Genomic DNA, 24,117 nt, shown 5'->3' on the forward strand with positions numbered 1-24,117 from the left:
GTGGAAGGTGGCTTTTATCTTTCTAATTACTGTTTGAAAGAGCATGAATTAATTTCTGAAACCTTTGGTGGAAGGTCTCTCTTTAAATTTTTTTCCCTTCTCTGCAGTTAAGTACTGTCCTTTGCAGAATGGTTATCATACTCAAAATATAAATTTACCCAACCTTTACTGCATGCTGAGATTGCTGCTGTGTTATCACAGCCTTACAGGTTTGGGTTGCAAGTGATTCAAGTTGTAAGTGACAGCTGCTGGCTGAGCCTTGCTCCTTGTAAATGCTGCTGTTGCTGTCTGGGCTGCCAGGCTGAGGTGAACAGAAATCTTGGAGTGTCCATGATAGCAAGACTCCAATAATACTACTTGGAGCACATTCAGCCTGTGAAGAAGCAATTCACAAGCTGCTGATGCCAAGCAATGATGATTTTAGATTTTTCTCCAGAACAGTGTGTCCTGTAACTTTGAGTTGTTTAAAAAAAAAAAACTGGCAGAATTTTGTAGACATCCATTAATGCTGACTTACGTATCTGATAGTGGAGAGATATATTGCTGCAGTTGAGGAGAGCAAGTCAGCTTCCACAGGTGCCTCCTTAGCCTTTCTCCTTGGTGGTGGCTGTCTTTTTTTTCCTCTCCTTGCCCTTCCCATGCTCAGACATTGAATATGTGAATATACCAATTGATATGTATACACAATTTATGACTTTGCTATTGATTATCATGATGAATAGCTGAGATGTTGAGCTGTGCTCCATCTCTGACTGGGAGAGGTGGAATTATGACACTTCATCTGGCAGTCAGATCTTTGGCTTTGCTGTCCTTTCCTCCTATGCAGTGCATGAATCCAGCAGAAATGACTCCCCAGCTCACTGGTGTTGACTGTAAAGCACTGATAGACTGGCAGCTTGAATCACAGCTGTTGAGTTGGTGTTCCTTCAACTACAAAGCCTGGTAATTCTCCTGGCCTGTCAATGCACCAACTGGTGGCAGTTCTTGAAGCTGGACGTGTTGAGTTCAAAATAGATCCTTCTGTGTGCAAACCAGTGTGTGGGAAATCACAAGATCTTCATGGTCACACTCAATGCAGCTCTTCTTTAAATAGGACAATATTGCTTTCCTGTTTCACAATTCACTGCACTTACCATGCATATTTACATGCTTTCATCTTTCACCAACTCTATTAGGAAAAGCTCTTAACTACAGATCATCAGTCAGTTCATGCCTTGTGTTGGTCAGGTTGCTGCTCTTAGAGTGTGTCTGCTGGAGGAGGGTTTGTATCTGGCTTGAGGTGTCTGTAGCTTTCAGTAGTACCCCAGGAACACTAAAGGTAAACTGGAAAGGGACTCTTCATCTTTAGATTATAAAAGTAGTTTTATAATAGAATGCTGGCTGTCTTCACTAGTTTCTGTAGTAGGAACCTACAGGAATTTATTTGCAGTGGTGCATTTGACACTTCCTTTGCATAAGAAAAGCTGCTTTATTTTCATCAGAGGAGGTGAAGCATTTCTTAGGGAGCTATTAGCTCTCCTCTCCCTCATCTCAAATACTGTACCTTGCTGTCTTGTGAACCTGGAAGACCTTACATGCAAATATATGCAGCCTTTTATAAATCATTGCAGTGGGTGAGTTCTGTGAGGGGGTGCAGGTGAACTTCAGCTCGATGTATTGCACTTCCACATCTGATAAATACATTAGGAGGACTTGGAGGGAATACCAGTAAATATGTGGCAGTATTTTTTAACTGGCATCTTATGTTCATTGGCTCTGAACTGCATCTCTGTATGCTGTCAACAGATCTTGGACTCTTTGCCTCTCATGTTGTCACAAAAGCATCAGTGGCCTGTGTTTGTAATCCTGCTGCACATCTAAAAGCTGACTCTCAGAGCAGAGCTGACAGCTGCTCCATCTGTTGTTGACCTCAGCTGGTTCACATGCTCTCTGTGCTCTCCAGCTGATGTGATGAGTGCAATAATGCAGGTTTGCCCGGGGCCTGGGCTGGCACGTTTGGGAACTGTTCAGGATGATTTCTGAGCTTGTGAGTTGTGCCTGAGCCATGATAGAGGACTTTGCTTAGGTTTTCAGGTGCTTGGGCTGCTGTTCAGCAAGGTGCAGTGGTTCCCAGAGCTGTGATTACCTGCAAGTTGCTCAGCTCAGCTGTAGGCATGGAGCAGGTCAGGGAGGGCTCTAGACAAGACAGGAATTTTCCAGGAGGCAGTGTCAGGTGGAGTGGCCCTTCTGGCAGGAGAGTGACAGTATGCAGTTGGCTGTACACAGGTAGAGGAAGGTTCTGTAATGCAGAGTGTGTGCATATAAAATTTAATGCAAAAGCAATCTCAGTTCCCTTTTTAAGAATGAATTCACCCCAACCTGGGAGTTATCCTGTATGTGGACATGCCCAGCTGGCACTCCTCAGTAAAATCCTTCTAGCCTGGGATTACCTGAGTCCTGGTTTTGACCACTTGCCTACCCTGCAGACAGGCATCAAAAGAAATTGTCTTGTGTTAACAATTTTCTGATGGACTTTTGTGTTCTCTTGATAGCTGCCATTAACCTAGCAAAGCTGAAGCTCTTCAGACATTACTATGTCATGGTAAGTCAAACACCTGCACACATGCATGTGGGGAGCTTGGAAGCTGTTCAAAGCTTTTGATGGAATACTTATTGGAAACTACTGCAGCTGGTGCATGTGGTAGAGGCTCTTGGCACTGCTGTGCTTTGGCATCTTGGTCAACTGGCTTACAATCCTAAAAGCAACTTCCTTTTTTTCTCCTAATGGTTATATCCTTCTGTCTCTCTTTAAATTCCAGCTATTTGTAATGCTTCCTGATTTTCTCTGGAGACAGCTTGAGCTGCCAGTTGAATTGATGGGCTTGAATAACATACTGTAAACTTGCTAAAAATTAAACTTGGGACCAAATGGTGCCTGGAGATGCATGTGTGCAGTTCCTGATTAAGTCAGTGGGAGCCATGAGTACGTTTCCCAGGAGAACACAGGCTTCTTAATGATTTCCAACGGCCTCATTTCAGGCTCTCCTAAGTGGCAAGAGTAATAAATTACAGTTGTGATTCTTGAAATTCTATGGAATTGTAATACTTAAAGAATTTCCTGCTGTAACTTGAGTATGTTACCAATAGTTTGTGTTATTGGATGTTCAACAAGCAGTAGAAGCCTCAGCCTATATCTTCCATGTTTATTGAGGAGCATAATAATGCTGGTCTGACATAATGAGTTGTCTGGGAATTGCTTGAGCTGTTTCTCTGGGGTAAGAAGGTTCTGTAAGGATGGTGCTGTTGTTCTCATGCTTTCTCCTTTTCCTTCCCAGATTGTGTGTTACATTTACTTCACACGGATCATTGCAATTCTCATAAAGATTGCTGTTCCATTCCAGTGGAAATGGCTGTACCAGGTATTTGCCAGCAAAGGAAAAGACATCAATTTCTTGATGTTTTTCTCTATTATTCTTTAAATATAACTGCACAACAAAATTCCATAAAATGTTCCTCACATTGTACTGAAACATCTCAAAGCACAGTGCTGTACCCTGCCTCCTCTTGATTTTATCACTGATGTGCTTAAGGTGAAAGAATATATTCTTGGTTTTATGCTTGTCCAGCAAGGCTGCTGGATTATACATGAGATGTCTGAAAGTAATTGCATTATTGATTTTCAGTCTTTCAATTTAAAAATGTCTGAAGGAAATTAATCAAGAACATACAAAGGAGAAAAAATTAGTCAGGTTTGCTCTATATAATTGAAGCCTGAGGGAGCCAGGGAAATAGGCTTTTGCTCTTCCATCTACAGGCTTCTTTTGCCTATGGACTTCTAAATACTTGGTTTCTTAACTCATAATCCAAGTGACTGTGCAGGGAGTCCTTGGAATACATTAACTGTTGGAAAAACTAAGCAACACAGGGATGATTCCTTCCCCCACCATTTAAAAGCCAAGTCTTGCCACAGTTCTTTGAAAGCTCTGGAGAGATGGATAGAACTGTAACTCTATTTGAAGTGACAGGGAAAACTGAAAGAACAAAGGATTTGACAGCCTTTAGCCTGGGATTGATGACAACCAGACAGGAATTATTTTATTTCTGCTGTGGCCCAGGCCTCTTGGCCATTAAACCTTGAACCTTACGAATGAGGAGCAATGTTTTGTGACCACAGAGCATAGCAGGACTGAACCTCAGTCTCAGTCTCATGTTTTCACTTGCAGCTGCTGGATGAAATGGCCACCCTGGTGTTCTTTGTCCTCACTGGGTACAAGTTCCGTCCAGCATCAGACAACCCTTACCTACAGCTCTCTCAGGATGATGAGGATGACTTGGAGATGGAAGCTGTGTAAGAAACCCTCTCCCCTTTGATTTACCTCTTCACTTGATTTGAGAAAAGTAGTGTTTAAAACCAGTTTACTTGAATCTCTCTAAATCCTTCTGTGACCAAGATCTGCCCACGTTTAAAGAGGAGGTGTCTGTACTGGTGTGTGTAAAGAGATTTGTGGTGTGCACAGGAGCCTCTGACCTGGATATTGCAGTAGTGTGGAAAAAGCTGGTAAAGCTTTTCATGGGGCAAAAAGATGCCCATGAAAATGTGAAGTAAGAAAGCTTTTAATTTAGATATGGAACATGAAGGAGTTTTACAGTTCATCATTAATGCTTCATATGCTTCACAGCAAAAATGACCCACCAATCTGCAGAACATAAATAATAATAAATGTATAAAAATAATGTAATCATAAATAGATTAATAGGGTGTAAAGTCCTTTCTGCCTTGGTGTTCAGCATATAGCTTTGCAAAAATTTATTTTAAGCAATACTGAGCCAAGGAGATGGATTTTTATCAATATCTTCCCTGGTTTGTTCCCTGCTGCGAAACCACGAGGCACCACAAATGCTTCAGGACCTGAGCTAGTCTGGAAAAATTATACAGCAGGGCTCAGGCTAAGTCCCTGTCATTTCCCTTGCAGTGGTTTTCTGAGGACTTAAAAACTGAGTGGCATTTTTGAATGTGTAATTAAAAATGCTCTAAGAAATTCTGCCTGCCAGGAGTGTTGGATACAGCTTTACATGCCCTGGAGTCTGCTGCCTTAATAAGAGCAGAGCTAACCTAATCCTTTGGTAGTTACAGGTTTGATGCATAATTGCAATTCATGTACAGGCTCAGAAGCCTGTTCCTAAGAGTTTTTCCAGTTTGGTAAATCTCCTTTACCTGGGTGAAATAAATCAACACTGTTTTTATTACAGAGGCAAAAAAAAAAGTCCAAATGTGTTTGCTGTCATAGTTAGCTCAAAAAGAAATTAATCTTATTTGAAAACTGCTACAAGGAGGTTTGAATCATAGAATCCAGACTGAAATGTCATGTAAGGAGTTTAACTTCTCAGAAATATGGCTAGTAACAAAGATCTTTTTAAATGCTTAGCTATTTTTGCTTTGGGTCTAGAAAATCTGTCATTTTTGCAAGTGGAATCCAACTAGTGGGTAGTGACCTTAAAATCACTATCACTTACATGTGTTTAAATGGTTTATGTAAGAAACTGGTCTCAGTTTGGAAGCTGTTTGGTAAAAAAGCATTCACATCAGGAAGTCACTGTGTGAACTGGCAGGATTTGTGATTGTACCAAAACAAGCTTTTTTCCCTTTTTGCCTGTTAGAGCGAATTTCAACTTTGTCTTACGTGCTTAATGAATTTTTGCTTGTGGGGGTTTTGCTAGGACTAATAATAGGACACCTGTCAAATACAGTTATTTTAGTCAATTGAGAAGTTGCTAAATTTAGGAGAATCTGCCAAAAACGAGCTGGAGGAAGTTTAATGAAGTAATTTGGTGATTTACATCTCATCAGAGTTAGAATTCCTTGTGAGCCTTTTCCTAGTAAGGCATTTTGCTCTTTGCTTCGGGAGTTTCCATTGTTGTGCCTCGTGGGTTGTTCCCCTTAGGCTTGCTTGCATTTTCTGATCTGATTCACCAGAAGTTTTTTTCCATTTGGGCTCTTGGCAGGGTATAATCTGTGCCTAGTTCTCCCTTCCCCAGCTCCATCAGGAAGGTTACATTTATAGATATTTGAAAAACAGAGTTTATTAAAATTCTGAGACAGGTGAAGCACTGCAATGGATGTGTATTAAATTCCTCCTTGATTTGGTCTTGCTGGTCCTGTTTTTGTCTTCATAAATATTAAATGTTGTTTCTGTTTTCTGGGAGGAAAAGATACCTGGGTTTATTTGAGCAGGTGACTAACTATCTGTCAGTGTCCTGACTAACCACTGCATAAGTGTTTTGTCTTTGATGTGATAAATACCCATTGTCTTTACAGGCTACGGCAGAAACTAAAAACCTGCAAACTTCGTGGTGTTCTGCTATGTCAGTTTTACTGTTATTTTTGTTTTCCAGAGAGTTTTTGTTTAAAATCAGGTTCTTTAAAACAGAAGCATTCAGTTCCTTTAGACTCAACATTTCTATGAGCCAGCAGAGGGAAAAGCTGTGAGGTTATCAAACCTCCTTTCAAGGCTTGCTTGTTTTCCATGAAAAAAAATAGGACATTTTAAGTGCAGCTCTTTAGTTTGGGTCTGTTTTCATGCATTGCAAATGATTCAAATCTCAGTCTGGCAGTAAATGCAAATATTGTTAAGGACATTGGAAATCTGGAAAGTTTCAAGAAAAATCTGCAAATTAGGTGTCTGCACAGAAGCAACACAAGGCACAAATCCTCTCTTTGTAAGTCCTTGTAACTCTCAGGAATAAAATACAAATCAAGAATAACAAAGATAACTCTGGCTTGGGGAAAGGATCCACAGACTTTGCTGGAATCTCTTCAGTTGTTCCAGGCTGCACAGAAGTTGTCCTGGCAGGGAGGAGAGTGTGACTAAAGCTGAGCTAAGGAGCTGTCTGTCCTTTTTCAAGCAGGTTCAATAGCCATTCATCATCAGCAAAGTGGCTTTCTGTGTATTCAGTGCTGGGCAGCCTCTTGGGCTCTGTCAGTACGTGGGCTCGGTGCTGACAGTTTGTGAGATTCAAGTTCCCTGCTTGAAAAGGTGCAGCCACACTTGGCAGAAAGAGCTGTCAGGCTTCCAGTCCTAATGTCATTTCTGGGGCATGAACACAAAAATATGAACAGTACAGTAGATGAGGTGGGGGTGAGGAAGGGGAAAGGAAGAATTTTTTGTTGTTTTGCTTTTCTTTTTTTTTTTTTTTTTTAATTTCATTAACTCAGCTGGCTTTAGATGGTGGATATCAAAATGCTCTTTAACAGATATTGGTTGAGAATGATGTTCATGCATGCAGGGCAGGTTAAGATATTTCCACTGGAGGAGGGATTGCAGGAGAAGAAACCATTAATGGCTTTGTTCTCAAGTTGGTAAATCCATCTTACTCAGTGTGTGGAGACTTTGCTTCTCCTTAACACCCAAAACAGCCTCAACACAGGGAACTGTTGTGGTAACACTGATCTTTGCTTATGCCTTGGGATCTGGAGTTTCTCTCTGTGTCATGAGGCAGCTTATTCTGTGCTGAGATTTGAAGACCTGCTTGGTTGTTTTTCTCTGGTTTCTCTCAGGTTGTGCTTCATGGCAGACTGATTCATGGTGCTCTCCATTTGCAGTGATTTTCTTCACCTAACACATCTTTTGCTTGCAGAGATCAGCTTTTCTGTTCTATGGCTGACCAGTTTTCACTCCAGTTTGCAATAGCTTGTAAGAGCTGGCTGCTGCCAGTGTTGCAGTGGTTCTTGTTGGACTATAAAACAAATAAACAGGAGAAGAGACGGTTGAAATCCACCACTGTGGAGAGCTGGAGACACTTCTGAATGTTTAGCCATTCCTTGATACCTTGGAAACAATGCAGGAGAAAAATAAACCCCGTGAAATCTCTGCAGCACGTAGCACTGTGTGATGGAGTGCTTGGGGAGCTCCTTCTGTGCCTCATTTGTGACAGATATCCCTCTGGCAGGCACAGAAATGCTCTCTGGAGAGGGATGTTTCAGTGAGAAGGATTTGTTGCATTTTAACTGCTGCTGATTTGTGGGCTGGAAATGCAGTTCAGCAGACTGCAGGTGAGAAACATTTCCCTGCTGTATTGCAGGTCAGAGCTGAATTGCTGAGGACATTGAGGATTTCAGTGTGCTTGGTCTTAGTGCTGCTACCCTTATTTTATTGGGCACTAAAAGGTGATGACTGGACTGATTTTGAGAGTGAGAGGAATTGCCTGTTGTGCCTGAACAGTCTGAGAAAAGGAGGGACTTGAGAGCTGCTTCATGCTCTTGTCACAAGACCAGAACAGTCTCTTCAGCTCTTCTGATGGGATTTAACCTTCACTCTTGGGGAATCCACACAGAAATCTCTCCCAGTTGTTTGCTGTTACTGAGAGGGAACACAGTAAATGGCCCCTCTGGTAGCAAAGGATGTGGCTTGATCTGCCTGCACTTTCAGTGTGTAACTGTCCATAAACATGGGAAGTGGATCATTCCCTCCTGGCTGTAACCTTGCATTGCTTCTGTCACCACCTTGGTGTGCAGGGGCTCTCTGATGGCATCAGAGTGCAGTGCTGGAATCTAGGCTGTGTGCCAGGTGGGATCTTCCCAGCTGTGAGTCAAGTGTTGGGACTGCTTTGGTGTCATGCATGTGTGAAACACCTCTTTATATATCCCAGTGTCTCTGCTGCTGCACTGCTGTGTGAGGTGCTCATTTCTGCTTTGTAGTTCATGGCAATCTTCAGCTCCTCCCTGAGGAATGGATACTTAGCTCCTCATTCTGTAATTATGAAGTTGATTATTTCTGAAGAGTAAACTTGGTAGCTGTCTTGCTGCATCCTCCTATACTTTTCAGACTATTACTTCAATTTGCCAGAATCTTTCTGCATTCTAGTCTTGTTCTCCAGTATGTAACTCTTAGTGTCTTGTGCAGATTTAATAAGCAAGTTCTCTATTCCATTACCCAGGCAATTACTGAAAATACTGAGTAGAAGTGAACCCAGGACAGGCCTCTCTGGAACCACACTCAATGTTCTTACATTTTTGACAGGAAACCATTAAGTAAATCTCAATGCATATTTTTCCAATTAGTTATCCATCTACTTTGGTTTTGTCTAGCTTATGTTTCTCCAGATTTTTTCCTATCTGACTGTGGGAAGGAAACCTTTGGCAACAGGGAGAACTTAAAAGATCTGCATGCCTCTGTACTGATTAGTTTGATCTCTTCTAGGAAATGTTTATTGTTTAGTAATTCCATCTTTCTTCTTTAAGCATCCTGCTTACTTTTCTCTGTACTTGCCTTTTTTTACTTTAGTAGGGATAAAAGTTATTTGATCTGTATTCTTGTGACCCTTTCCTATTAAGCCCAAGCTCATCTAAAGTGAGAACCAGTGATGATCCCAGTATGGTCACTGCTGGAATGTCACTGAACACAGCAGGCTGAGTAAATTATTTTTACAGTACATGAGCAGAAGCTGGGATCTAACATGGAGCTAAGGGAAGAGGAGTGTTATCTGACTTCTCCTCTTGGGGTGATGCTGTGGAGATGTTGTTAGCAGCTCTGATCAAATAAAGCACTCTGACTTGGTAAACAGCAGGTGAAAGTGCTCACAGACCAACAGGGGCAGCTTTGAACAGGACAGGTCTGTGTGTGCTTCCAGGCATCCCTTGGGAATGCATTGAGCTATTGACACTCTTACCTTCAGCATCCAAAATAACCTTTGTAGCATGTTTGTGGGGAAAAAAAATACCTGTATGGAATGAGAATCACACTGTGCAAAAGAATAAAGGCAATGTGTTGTGCATCCAAATTGCCTGTTTGGTGGAGCAGCAGAGGAAACTGAAGAGCTGCTGGAGAGCCAAGGCAGTTCCAAGAGGAATGGTGCTGCTCTGCCTGCATAAACATTTCAGCCAGCCTCATATTGAGTGGTGTTGTGAGGCTTTGTAGTTCAATGGTCAGATTGCCATGACAAACCCAGGCTTGGATGGTATAAAAGGATAACTTCTCCTTTCTGTTTTGTTGCTGCTCATTTTGCTATTAAGAGGAGCTGGTGTGCATTAAGCTAATAGGGTTCATCTGGGGCACTGTCCACTGTGTATTTGTGTCATATGTTGTGCCTATTAAAATGCAGAAGAAAGTCACAGAAGTAAGGGTGGCCAGCTGCATAGTAAATGGGGCTTTTTAAGTGAACTGCTCAAATTTAGCAAATAAACACCTGGTTTAACTGTTTTACCACCCCTGTTACCTTTTTTGAGGTATGAGCCAATATTACTTGCTGCTTTGGTTTAGTGATAGATGGGAATGGCCTTGAGGTGCTCAAGGACAGTGGCTGTGCTGTGTCTGGGCTGTACAAAAGATCAAACATGAGAACTGCTCAGTGTGGGTAAAGAGATGTGAGAAGTGTTGTTTGATGGGTGTGAGCTGTTGCTGAAATGGATTTTACAGTTCAAGGTCTGATGTCTGATGCTTCTCCCTTCTCTTCTAGGGTGACAACTTCAGGAGTAATGGAGGGCATGAAGAAAGTCAAGAAAGTGGTGAATGGTTCAGCAGAGCCTCAGGGCGAATGGGAGAGCACAGCATGATGGACTGGACTAAGGCAGCACTTTCAGAGAAACTTTTTTAATTTATTAATATTACTCTCAGTGGAAAGGGAGCAACTTGCACTCCCCACCACTGAAACTGCAGAGTGGGGTGTGTCTAGGGAGAGCAAAGCAGTGCAGAAATATAACTATTCTTTTGATCATAAGAAAATGGGATCTCCTGGTACCTGCAAGGAGCCTGAAGCTTTCCTAGGGATTTTGGGTAGCTTTTTTTCCCCCTTTCTGGATCGGTTCTTTATTCTGAATTGTTGTGTTCCTCAGAATGTGTAATACTAATGTGAAGAGGGATCTTCAGTGTGTATGTAAAGAATATATTTTATATAATGCTCATATATATGCACACACACACACACTTGCTTTGTAACATGAATGCTGGGACTTGCAAAGCCTGTCAGAAGGTGGGAAAAGAAGATAAAGACATGTAAGTATTTTTTTTTCTTTTTATAAACTCTCCTTTTGGCTTGGATGGAACATTGCAAAACAAATGGATGGGAACAACTGCAGTTATTTGAGAGACTGAAGGGTATTGGATCAGATGACTTCTGCCACTGCTCATGCAAGTGTGAAAGGTGATAAGTATCTTCTTGTCTTATCCCTGCAGGTGTCCACCTGAATGTGTCAGGTTTTCAGATGTGTTGCTATACAGGAAATGAGTGACTCCATTAAAGCACTAAGCCCATAGTGCAACAAGTATTTATGTACATTTTCCACTGTCCATGGAGTTGCTCTTGACTCACCCCCACCTGACAAGAAGTACACAAGAGGTATAAGACTGATGCTTGCTTTTTAGGGGTCTGCCTAAATGTTTACTTTCAAGCTGTGACCCAGAGCTTCATAAAATATTTTCAAGGTATTTCAAAAGTCACTCCTTTCTGGCACAGTATAAACAGTACCAGACTCTCCAGTGGAAATCTGTCTAGCCATTTTACTGCAGCATAAATCTCTGGTTCACAGTTACCCTGAGTTACTGGGCCTCTCTGGATGGCTACTTGTACCTCTCTGGCTGTGTAGGATTAATAACACTGCTGTTTGAGGTGAGCTGAACTGGTCAAAGTAGTATTGCCACCAAAAACAGGCAACTGTCACTCCCAGTCCTAATTTTTTTTTTTTTTTTTTGGTCAGGAGAGGAGAAGATTATGACCAGAACCTTGATGCAGGGGAATATGGAATCCTTGACTGTTAGCTGCAGACTTGCAGTAGAGTCTTTACACACACATTCCAAAATGCCAGATGTGTTTTCTCTGTAGTCTCTGGGGTTGTCAGTAGGGCAGTTGGTGTCCAGAGCTGTAATAGTGAAAAAGTGCTCATTTAGGGGAGGATGGAAGTGGCTCACTGGTGGAGTGAGGATTAGCTTTAACAAAAATAAATCAGCTATAAGTCACTGACCCACTGAAGCCTTAATGTTCATGCAGAGACGTTGCCATGTGGTGCTGTGGAGCCAAGAGCTTCTGCCAGGTGTCAGGAGAGGCATCAGCAGAGCTCTGGGTGTGCCAGCATTGCTTACAGACTCATTCAGGAATTGGTTTTTTGGAGGGACTACATTTCTGGGCACACCTGATGAGAGGACTGTTAGCCTAAAGTTTATTTTATTCTTCAAGCTGAGAAGGAGGATTTCCTCCAGAATCCTGAACCACTTCCTCACTCCTGAGCAGGGATTGTGGAGCTCTTGGTGAGCTGTCTGTAGCAAGCCTTGCTGTTTGAGGAGCAGCATCCCTTTCCCCCATTGCCACTTCTTTTCCCAGGTGTTGGTTCTGTGCACCATGGAGGTGGTAGAAACAAATCTGCCTGCTTTGATACCTGGAACTGCTTTCTCTTCAGATAAAGCACAAGAAGAAGAGCATTTGTCTCTGGCTGCAGAATCCTCTTCTGTTTTCCTCCTCAGCTATAACTTCACAGTAATCACAGCAGTGATGGTTCTACTTTGCTGTCATTGCCTTGCAGTGAGAGTTTTAGTGAGAAGAGATCCTGTACCAAGGAAGGGCTGTTTGGTCACCTATGGGCCTTCAGGCCTTCTGGAGGAAGAAATCTACATGCTTAGCCTGAAGTATGAGAAATTGGACCATAAACAAACACAGGCAGTCCCAGCTCTTACATTTAAATGCAATACCTGGAAAACTCGTCCTCTGCAGTTCCTCTGTCCTTTGTCACTCCCTGCATCCAAAGGGCTGCTCAAACAGGCTGTAAGGTTTGTTCAGAGAAGCCCTGAACTGAAGACTTGAAGTGTTGGCACTGAGGTATGTAAGGGATAAGGATGTGCTGTCAGGAACAAAGTGCATCTGGACAATGCCATTCTAGAGCCTGATAATCCTTTTGTGAACGAGATGTGAAATCGTCAGAGGTGTGGTGTTTCACCCAGAACCATGAGGGCTGTGCTGTGATCCCAGGGAATGCTGAGCTGCTTCCAAACAGCTGCCTGTTCCATACCTCAGCATCAGGGGAGCTGACAGTTTGGCAAGTGTTGTTACCTTAGTCTCAGGTTTCTTTTTTTTTTCAATATGCTCTTTTTTTGCTAAAGTTGCATATGGTGTAGGTTTTTCTGCCAAGTCTCTGGCTCACCAGTCAAAGGCCAGAAAAATGGGTCATTTCTTTTTGTCTTGGCATGAAATGCCACAGCAGTATTCTGGAAGTCCATTTTTTTACAAGAGCTTTTTCCAAGTTCAGCCCTGAGCTTCAGCAGTCAGCTCCACAACCAGCTTCTGCTGGTGTTTTGCACAGGATGCCAAGCAGCAGGAAATGGTCAGACCTGAGCATTAGGAGGGAAAATCAGTCATGGACAAGTCAAAACCTAAAAGATTCTTATTGTGGTCATTTCCACAATGAGTTTTCTCAGGTGCAATTCCTTGGATCAGGACAGAAAGTCTGCCCTGATGGGTGGGATGGCAGCTGGGAAGTTGGAGAGTGAAGGGCATGGCTGCAGTTGTGCTTCTCTGCAGCACAGCAAGTGCTGCCCTGCAAAGCATCAAGGACAGGACTGCTCCCTGCCCTCCTTCCCAGGCAAACCCCCAGCTGCATGGCTGGCATTGCAGGGCTCCAGGGCCACTGCAGGGCAGCAGCTCAGAGCTCCCCAGGCAGGATCATCAGTGCTTGCCTTTCACGTGCTGATGGCTGCTTATCTGCTAGGAAGCTCTGCCTCTCACAGGGAGGGAAGAGAGGAGCTGTTGTGGGTTGCAGATCGTTTAGGAATGTGTAGCTTTGATTCCCTGTCGCTGCTTTTACTGAAGTGAGGAGCTGGAGCCATCTCCAGCAGCAGAGTGACAGGAATCCTGGAACGGCAGCTCTGCTGCAATGGGAATAAATGGTTTGAAAGCTTTCCCATGTGCTGCTGCAGCCGAGCACTCAGTCCCCTCTGCAGACAAAAATCAGATTGGTTCAGTCTTCACTTGCAGTGCAGGTTATGCCCCAGTAAATCCCTGGGGACGCTGAGATGCACATGGCACTGCTGCTCTCCTCCTTCCTGCCGTGGCTGCTCAGCAGGCTGTCTTCCAGAGGAAGCCTCCTCCTTGCAGTGCCACTGCCAGCCTCTTGCATTCTTCGGGCTGGAAAATGTTTTCCTTGATGGTTCATCAAGAGACATACTAAAAGAAAGCAAGACATAATGGGGTCATGTGGAACAGAGCTGCTGCCTGCTGGAGTGGAGCAGTTGGAGTTGAAGAAGCCACATGCTGTCCTATTAAGATGCTCTTTCATGTTGTCTGTTGTGATGTGTGCAGTGCATTGTTCAGTGTTTCCCTCCAGCTCAGTGCCCTGCTCCTGGATTTCCATGCTGGCATGCCCTGGGAGAGCATGTTGTAAAAATTTGCTGCATTGCAGCATTTTGTCTGGAGCTCATAGTGTGGAAGATGTATTTTTTCTGAGCTGAGTGGACTCTCTGGCACGAGTGTGCATCCACGATGTGTCCTTGAGCACTGTAGCATTCCTTCTGGCCATCAAAGGCCATGTCCTGATCACTCCAGTGTGCACATCTGGTGCAAGTCCTGTAGAAGATTTTTAGTGTTAAGTCTTTTTTCCTTACTGTGTGGTCCTCTTAGAGAAAAGCAGTTGAGCCACTGACAATCAAATTGATGAGAAGGGAGGGGATTTTGTTGTTTGTTTGAAAACTGCCCAATTTGAAGCAAATACTGGGTATTGTAGGCTCTATTGAGCTCTGAGAACTGGAGTTCTTTACTATTAAGGAGAGGGAAGGAAATATTTCTTCCTTTAGCCTACTTGGTTTGTCTCCTTCAATTTGACCTGTCATGCTAGCTAACAGATTGCTGTCACTTTAAAGAAGATGTTTTATAGCTCCAGTGTTATGATCTCTGCTTCACTCATAGAGCACATCCCCATTTTTCACCTGTGTACAAAGTGAGGAGCTGTGGTGTGCAGGAGTGGGAGGTGCAGTGAGGTTTGAACATAGTGGGACTCACACTGAAACTGTGACCTTGTGTGTAGTGCCAGTAGCCTCAATGTTTCATGAAAGCTGAGGTGGTGCTGCCCAGAGACACTTGACCAATGTTTCTTTGTGTTCCCTGGGGCTGATACGCTGTAAAACGTTGTTTTAAATTGAATTAATTTGGCTTCTTTTTTGTAGCTGCTGGATACAATACTTTTGGGCTGGTTAATCACTTTTCCTTAGCAATACTGGGAAGCTGTGCATTTTCCCTTTGTAGTGTCTTGCCTGGATATAGCAATGATCCAGTGAGAACTGCACGTGATCTGTGCTCCCAAGTGGCTGGAACAGGATGTAGGAAAACATCAATACTCAGGTGTTGAGTGGTGTAGGAAGAAAGTGGCTGAGAAAAGAGTCACTCCTTTTAGGCTGACTGGCTCAAGAACCCATTTATTTTTGACTGCAGCAATCCTCTAGAAAGGACAATTCTAAATAAATATTTCCCTGTGGGATTTCACTCAGTGTTCTGCTCTCTGTGTACTAAAGTAGAGTCCGACCTCCACATCATCAGAAGCACTTCATCCTGCAGCCAGTGGAGCTGGTACCTGCTCTGTTAAAACAGAGTATGGGTCTAAATAGCTTCCCTTGCCCTTTAGGAACTATTAATAATTAATTCTAGATCCTCTTGTGTCATTAAGCAGCCATAGGGCGTCTTGTACAATGTAGCTTTGAATTCATTCAGTAAATGACCTCCAGAAGAACTAAAAAAGACTTTTCTGTGTACAGCAAGGTCCAGTTCCTGGGGTTTTGGTGACCTGTAAATATCCTATTCCTCAGTTCCTGTTCAGATGTAAAAATGGATTTTTTTCAGTATTTTTTTAAACTTTATTAAAAGAACAGCAAACAGTATTTGAAGAGAAGCAAGGTAGAGACAAGTCAGGACAGTCTGTGTAACTTGGTTTCCCTGCTGTGATGCAAATGTATAAAATAAAGATTGACCAGAAAGAAGTTTTTAATGCATCTCATTTTCTCCTTCTGAACTGCCAGCAGCCAAGCTGACCCATTGTTCCCAAAGTCTGCATTTCCCTCTGCTCAACTTCTGTTTCCAGCCATCAGCATCTGCATCATGGATTCAGGGCCAAATCACAAAACTTGTGTGGAAAACTTGTGTTGAAGGGAAAAGTTTTCCTGTCAGTGACCCAGTGAGGTTCACTGAGGTGCCTTTTCTTGAGCTCCAGGTGCTGGAGCTGTGCTTGTGTGTGCCCAGCTGCTCTTTCACTTTTGCAAGATGAACTTAGGCAGTGTTTGTGGACTGAGTCTTGAACAAAAATGTTTCTCCCAGCCCTGTGTCTCCTGCAGTCTGGGGCAGGCAGGAATTCAGGAGCATCTGGGCTTGTTGCTGCTCCCCAGCCCTGAGCTCTGTGTGCTCTCTGCTGTCAGCTGCCAGGTGAGGGCAGATGGAGCTGATGCTCTGAACTTTAGTGTCCAGATACAAATTAAGGATAGAAGGTTACTTTTAAACTAATATCTCTGGTGGATCTGGCCACACTATCTCAGAGGGGCAAGTCCTTGATCTGTTTTAAGTTAGACTGATGGTGATTTGGGACATCTGTAGTTGTGCTCTTCCTGAGGTGTTGAGATCTAACCTTACATTTCAATTCTGCAGACTGGTTGGGTTGGCAGGGATGAGGAGGGCACAGCGTTCCTGTCAAGTGTTCTTCCTGATAATCCCCCATCCCTCAAAAGCATCTGTCCTTCAGCACAAAATTCCAGTCTTCAAGATGTTTCTTCCAGTTCAGCCTGTGGTTCTCATCCTTCCACCGAGGGGTAATGCCAGAAATAGCCTCTCTTCTCTACCCTGCACCTCCCAAGCAGCCACTTCTGCACTGCCTCAAGCCTCTGGGTGAGTGTTTTACCAGGGAGCTAAATTATAAAGAGTACTTGGAATTTGGATTTCCTAATACCTCACTGCAGGTAAGCACAAACTTTCCTGATGCAGGTGGTCGCTGGTTGTTGCACTGGAGTGGCCTAAATCTCTTTAAGGCAGGTTTCTCCAAACTGAACATCCTCTGCATTTTCTGTCTGTTGTGTATTTGGCCTTAAGACATTCACATTCCCCCTTGGCATTCCCTGACAGCAGCTGAGACTCATCCCCCAAGGGAAAGTGAAATGTTATGGGTGGAGTGGGTAAGGTGGGATTGAATTGTGGGAACATTCACTTGAGAAGGAGACCAAATGAAATTATCAGTGGAAAAATTGATTCCTGACCATTTTCTCCAAGGAGACACAAAGAAGAGCTCTCAGTATTTGAAGTCTATAGCAAGCAGAGGTCATCTGGCAGACTTACACAGGGAGCAGAAGAAACAAAACCACAGCTAACAAAACTTTCCTCAGTGTTCTGTGTTTGGATGTAATTTTGTAGGTGTTTTCCTGCCCAGGGGAGGTAAATTGTTCTACCTGCACTAAGGTTTTTCTTCCAGTGTCTGACATTCCCAGCTGTCTGATCATTTGCAGCTCCTCATTGCAGTCCTGGCTGCCTGCTGCCAATGCTTTTGCTCGAGCAAGGTTATCTTCATGACTGCAAAGAGCTGCCTTCTCCTTAAATCTGCTTTTGTCTTGCTTTGCTTTCTGACTGACAGGCTCTAATGAGGGGAGAGTGTTGTAGTGCCCTGTATAGTGAGTGGTCAATAAAAACCAAATTGCTTTGTACAGCAGAGGTAATAACACAGCTTGTTATTGGCACAGCTGATCCTGAAGTTGGGGCCCTTGGTAAGGAGACAAAGGCTTTCTTCTGTCTTTAGTAAAAAGTGCATATCATCCATTCCTTTTCTCCCCTCTCATCCATGGAAAATGGTAATTGGGGGTGACACTGCTTTGTTGTGGCTCCTCTCCCCTGTGGGGTATTTTCTGTGGGGAGGCTGAGACACAATACCTGAGATGGCTCTTGTATTCCTGAAAAAAAAAGAAAATAAACAGGCATGTGAGGTGAGGTTGTTACAAGGTGGCAGGTGGAATAGGTGAGAACTGAAATGGAAGAGGCAGTGTGAAATTCTTTTAACTGCTCCCTCTTGGGCTGATTGTGCTGAGCTTGGCAAGAGCATCCTTGATGAGATGAGCAGTTAAAACATGGGTTACCTCTAAATGTAGTAATAGATTTGGGGGTTTTAGTCCCTGAGGACATTGCTCTGGGGTGCAGATGATCTATATGCCTTCAGCCCTGAGTCATTTGGGTAAGGTGTCACAATATCCCCCAATATCCCATTGCCAGCTTCTCCCTGAGATTGCCCCCACTGCTTACCTGCAGGTGTGGAAGAGTCCCTGTCAGTGCTCCAGCTGCTTCTTCCCTGAACTGCTCAGATCTTTGTTCTGCAGGAGCTCTGTGAAGCTGGAAGGAATCCTCCACCCAGCACAGCTGTGAAGGTATGGATCTGCCTCTCCTGGGAGAAGCCAAACTTGTTCATGTTGGGCTAGATCTCATACCAGGAGGCAGTAGCCAAATTGGAGGGGCTACAAAGAACAGCTGCAGTGACTGAGGAGAAGGAATTGGGCAATGGCACAAGATTACAAGAATTAAAGCTGTAAGCCTGACTAAGTGATGATTAAAGAAAGCCAAGAAGATGTAGCTTAGTACAAAATGGCTGCATGGGGGTAACCCACAGAAATGGGTTTGGAATTAGTGTGGCTGAGGGCTGAGCTGTGGAGGAAAACAAGATGTTAGGAGAAGCCTTTTGCCAATGAGTTTGGCTGCAAACAATCTCCCTGGAGAAATGGAGGCAGTTCTGTGTTGTTTTAGATAATCAACACTAGGCTGGACAAATCATTGCTAAATACACTGCAGGGAATGACCCCTCGTCAGCTGTGAGCTGGATGAAATGCCTGGCTCAGCCAATTTCCATTTGCTTATCTCAGTGGGAAATATATTGCGTGCATAATTCCTGGTTTGGGGGGGTTATTTTAGTTTTACTGTTAAACCTCACAGATGCCTTGAGTGAGCCTGGCTGCTCCATAGGAGGAACACGTTGAAATGAAGCTGGTTGGTGTGTGCCCTAATCTGTATTCTGAGGCAGTCAGGGTTTTAACTGTTGCTGCAAAATCTGAGTGGAAATATCTGCTGGGATTTACCAAGTACACAATGCCTGAGTGTTTCCATGAATCAGAGCAGCCTTATGGGAGGCAACAATTCAAACTCTTAAACAGCAACAAAATTTGAAGAATAGGTACAGGTCGATCAGGTTGATTTTTTTTGTATGTTTGAATGTTTTGAGGATTGTTGTGGTTTTGTTTGGTTTGGTTTGGTTTTAACGATTGCAGGGTAGGATTTGGGTGGGCAGACATCACTGCTGACTGCACAGTTTGCTTACAAAGCTTCTCAAGAGACTTGTGTCTTGTGTTAAAACCAGAGCCAGGTCAGCACCAGCTGCCCCAGCAGACAGACCCCAGGCACCGAGGGGCTGATGAGCCAATGTAGGAGTCATGAGTAATCAAGAGGCTGATTTCTGTCTGGGTTGTGGTGTGAAGCCCACCACCACATCATTCCCTGTGCCCTCTGCAGGCTCAGAGCTCGGCGTGGAACAGACACGGAGCTGCCTTCAGAGCAAACATCTGGGCAGGATCACGGAAGAGCTGGAAGCCACGTGACTTCCCTTTATTTTGAAGGTTCTTATAAATATGTATATTTTCTAAAAGCTCTGTTCTGCTCCAAACCTCTTTCAGATTTAAGGACGCTTCTGTCACAGATGTGGGGTTTGTTATTAAAGCCCCCTGCTGAAGCTTGGCAGCAGAGCTGGTGAGCAGTGCTCAAGTCACCTGCAGTGGGTGGAGAGCAATGTGGAGAACAGCTCCTCCAACCCCTTTTCCAGCCCTGAGGGTGCCAGTGGAGTCTTTGCTGCAAAATGCTACTGCTGCCTCTGTGACTGTGATCTTATCTCCCCCAGACAAAGTGCACAGCACTCCTCGGTTGTCCTTACAAGGAGCCTTTTTTTATTTTCAGTCTGTCTGGAATCAAGCTCAAGGTGGCTGGGCTGAGCTCTGCAGGATGAGGATGGCAGGAGCAGAACAAGGGTGATTTCCCACTTGCCAGCCGGGATTTGTGGTGTGCCACGAAGGAAGATCCACAAAACCTCCTCCTGCTTGGCTTTGTCTCAGCCCAGGGCTGCAAACTGCAGGCAACGGGAGAACGAACAGCTGATGAGTTCACCACAGCCACCCTTGCCGGGTTCCTACATTAGCATAACAATTACAGCCCCAGAGGCTGTAAAGAAAATGCAGGCTTTAAAAAATAAACTAGAATTTAACAGAGAAATTAATAGCGTAGCAAATTGTAACGCTGAGCGTGCCGGCTGCGTGTCAGTCTCGAGCGACAGCTGTACGTGCAGCCCTGGCACAGTTTGATTTCCAGACCTTCCCCTGCATTTGGCCATCATTTCAATATCTACACTTCCATTTCCTGGGGAAAGAGCCTGCAGGGCACCATTCCTGCTGCCACTTTCCCAAAAACCTGGAGTGTTTTGTGTCTGTCGCGTTTCTCTGCAGCCGTGTGATGTATTGGCATTAAAGTGCTGTGCCATAGAAATTAATTTATGGCAGCGATAGCCATTAGAGCTGCTGTAGTCCGAGTCTTGGAGTGTTTTGGGTTATAAGTCTTGATTTTTGAAGGCTTTCTTATTTAGTCATATGTAGCTCAGCTATCAAAGCAGTTGGTAAATGCCAGCTCTGGGTGCTTGCTGTGACCTGCAGTGATACCAGGGGCGAAGCAAGAGCAGCTCACTCGCATCTTGTCAAGCAGAAAGCAGCTTCAGGAACACCCTGGTTGGTGAGCTGGGAGCTGTGGAGTCCTGTGGAACGCTGCTCACAGCCTTGAGATCATCCGTATGTGAAATGGTTGTAATCCGAGATGCGGGTGATGCCTGGGAAGCCGAGGGTGTCCCCAGCAAGAGCCGATGCATTCCTGTGCTTGTGGTTGTTGCACCAGGATGTTGAACTCACTCTAATGGCATTTTTTCGTTCAAACCCTCTGGAAAAGCAGCTATTTTGGTGGCTCTCTGTGCCAGCGGTGACCATGGCTTGTCTGGGGGAGCAGCCAGCACTAATGCCAATAATTCCTTTGGCTCTTTTTCTGACTGAGTCAGATCACTCAAGCATTAACCTTAAAATAGCAACTATTTTTGTAGTTGATATAATTAATCTCCTCTGTGTGTATGTTCCTTCCCTATTCCAGGCTCTGATGCTTCACCACTCCCCTGCTGACCCACTCCTGCTTTGGCACAAGAAAACTCTGAGCAAAACTTGGCTTTTCCACAAAAAAAGCACGAACTACAGGCTGTGTGTGCTCTACTCCGTGAGTTCACTGCCAGGCTGGTGTCTCCAGTCACAGATTCCTCGCTCATGTGGTCTGTTGGGTTTGGAGCATCTTCTCGATTTGTTTTTGGGTGGGTGGATGTGGAAGGGGGATGTTCACAAGCTGCCAGGACCGGGGGTGACACTGGCCACAAAGACAGCTGTGATGGATGGGTGGGTGGATGTGTGGGTTTCGTGATGCAGTAGGAAAAAGCGATTTCGAGAAGCCTGAACGGACCCTGCGAGGCGCCTCGTCCAGCCCTGGGAAGGGGAGGAGCGAGGAAGGGGATGGGAGGGGTTAACCAGGGTCCATCCCCTGCCTCTCTTCTCCCTTTCCTGGGGCAGCTCCTGCGTCAAAGCACATCCTGGAGTGCAAGCGTGCCATGCTGGATACTACCCCATCCTCAGCTTCCCACCCCACAAACAGCTCCAGCCGTGCCAAGGTGGGGTTCAGTGGGTGCTGTGCTCGGGCTGTGTGACACCAATGATTTTTTAGGTCTGAGCACATAGTGAGGAGGATGAAGGGGGAAAGGAAAGACCATCTGTGATGAAGCACAGAGTGAGCACAGGAGATCAGGACAGTCTGCACCTCGCTGCATGCATGCAATGCTATTCCCACGAGGCAGCTGCAATCCTGGCAATTAAATCAGGAAGGATGAGCTGGGGAGAACCCCCGTGATGGCGTCTGAGGATGCTGATTAAATGTGCACAGCCTGGTGAGCCCACGTGGAACAAACTGCTGCGTGGCTGAGCCTGACAGACTTGCTGTGTCCTGGGCAAAAAGAACTCTGGGGTTTTATTAAACACTTTCAAGCAGATACCTGAGGAAGGAAAAGCTTTCTGCAGACACACACTGGGCTGTGCAGCCCACACAGCTCCCAGCATTTACAGTCAGAACGTGCAGTACTGGATCCATCCCAGCCTCCAGCAGTGGTGTGGCAGGAGGGGTAAAGCTTCCCTTGGAGCAGGAACCCGCTCTGACCACGGCAGCAACAGCAAACATTGCCCAGGGAATGCTCATTTCCATGGCTGCAGTGAGGATCAGACAGCGGAAGCCCTGCAAGCACACACTGCTTAATCAAAAAGCCAGCCCGGGTCAGGGCTGGCTCTCAGCTTGTCCTGCAGTTGCTGGTGGTGAGAGATGTGAGCAGTGCCTGAGGTCTGTCTTGGAAGAGAGAGCCAGGGGGATTTATGAAGCAAAACTACTCTCAAGGATTGGCCTGCAGTGGATTTTCCTCTGAGCAAACAACCCAGCTCCTTCCCGGGCACACTGACCACACTCAGCTGGGCACGATTGTTTTGTGTCCCGGTCACTGTTCAGATTTCAATCCTGTCGGCCCCAGGAATTTTTCCAGGCTTGGGCTGTGTTTTTCTGCCTTCAGAAATGTCACTTCATTCTTGAAAATGTCACTAGGGTTGTTATTTAAACAGTAATAGGGTTAAAGCTAATAATTGGGGAGTGAAAGTGACTGGCTTGCATAGTTTCCGATTACTTTTCTCCTCTCGTCTGTCTGATTTGAGTTCTCTCCTCAGCGTTTCATGTGATGGAGGCAGGGTAGAGTTTTAAATAGAATTAAATCCTTTCAAAATCAGTTTTGCAGCAGCAGAGCCCGTGCTGTGCAGGGAAGGTTTGGGACCTCGCTGGACCCCAGCTGGGCACTGACAGGTCATGCTCTGCACACAAAAGGACACCCCTGCTGTGATGTGGTTACAGCCCAGGGAGCACAGATGAAGGAAAATACTGCAAAAACTGGAGCTTTGCTGATGGGCAGCAAAGGGGCTACACAGGATGGTTTTGCAGCACATTTGGGGACTAGACTGGAATCTGCTGAGGCCTGTTGGAGTCACAGGCACGCCTTTGTCCCTAAAAGCCACGCAAACGCTGGAAGCAACTGTGGGACCGATGCTGGAGGGGAGACACGGCTCACAGGGCTCTGGCTGCTACGTGCTGCCAATCCCCTGTGTTCAGTGCCATCCCTCCAGCTCATCCCCAGGCTGTGCTGCTGCTGGGACATGGTGATGGTGTTTTTATCCTCTTCTGCCTTAATGAGCTCATTTGTGCGAGGCTGGGTAATGGAGGACGAGGCATTTTAGAAACATCCACTTGGGGAATGTATCCCTGGAGAAGCGAGTGTCAGGCAACGTTTGGCTGGTTAAAAACAATAAAGGTGCAAAGAGCAGTGCTGTGTCAGCTGTGCTCCTCTGTGTCCTCTGCAAACACGCCGTGTGTGTTGTGTTGGGTTCTCCACAGCCCCACAGACAGGTTTTGCTGTATCCAGGCACAGATTTTCCCCCTCTTTGGCTGCTACCACGGGAGTCCAGGCATGCCCAGGCAGCTCCAGCAGGGCCCTCATTGCAACACAGGCAGGAAGAAAAGTGTATTTATCGTGTGCATCAGCACAGCTAATGACTGCACACAGACACTGAGCTGTTGTGGAGGCACAAAGCCCTGCACGGGTTTGAGGTGGGGAAAAGCTGGGTGCTGCTGTTTTTGAACACTTGTATGGTTTCCTGGCTGCACCACAAACCTGCTGTAGGTTGAATCTGTGGGGCTTTTGAAGTGATTGAACTTCATCCCTCGAAGTGCACACATTGCAGAGAGTGAGTGAAGGCTCAGTGGAGCCCTGGTGTGAGAGAATGGTAGAAGCACAGAAGGGTTTGGAAGGAACCTTAAAGATCATTTAGTCCAACCCTCTTTCCAGGCAGGGAGACCTTCCACTAAACCAGACTGCTCAGAGCCCCATCCATCCTGGCCTTGAAGACTTCTAGGGATGGGGCAGCCACAGCTTCTTTGGGAAACCTGTGCGAGGGCCTCACCACCCCGAGAGAAGAATTTCTTCCTGATGCCTAATCTAAACCCTGCCCC

At 45.1% G+C, this 24,117-nt stretch overlaps 1 protein-coding gene across 7 annotated transcripts in view; it reads left to right on the top strand.

Moving 5' to 3' along the window:
- GPR107 (G protein-coupled receptor 107) overlaps positions 1-23,431 on the top strand; it is a 45,297-nt gene extending 21,866 nt beyond the window's left edge. For 2 of the 7 annotated variants that reach the window (XM_054646653.2, XM_077188921.1), the window contains exons 15-18: positions 2,532-2,581; positions 3,315-3,398; positions 4,203-4,327; positions 10,432-15,923. In XM_054646653.2, coding sequence (XP_054502628.2) covers positions 2,532-2,581; positions 3,315-3,398; positions 4,203-4,327; positions 10,432-10,528 — 356 coding nt within the window. In that variant the 3' untranslated portion in view covers positions 10,529-15,923. Of the gene's footprint in view, positions 1-2,531; positions 2,582-3,314; positions 3,399-4,202; positions 4,328-10,431; positions 19,572-21,132 lie in introns of those variants that run through there. The other 5 variants (XM_077188917.1, XM_077188919.1, XM_077188916.1 and 2 more) reach the window with 5 other exon arrangements.
- The last annotated feature ends 686 nt before the right edge of the window (positions 23,432-24,117 follow it).

The sequence above is a fragment of the Agelaius phoeniceus genome, chromosome 21 (genome assembly GCF_051311805.1).
Source record: "Agelaius phoeniceus isolate bAgePho1 chromosome 21, bAgePho1.hap1, whole genome shotgun sequence".
NCBI classification, from domain to species: Eukaryota; Metazoa; Chordata; class Aves; order Passeriformes; family Icteridae; genus Agelaius; species Agelaius phoeniceus.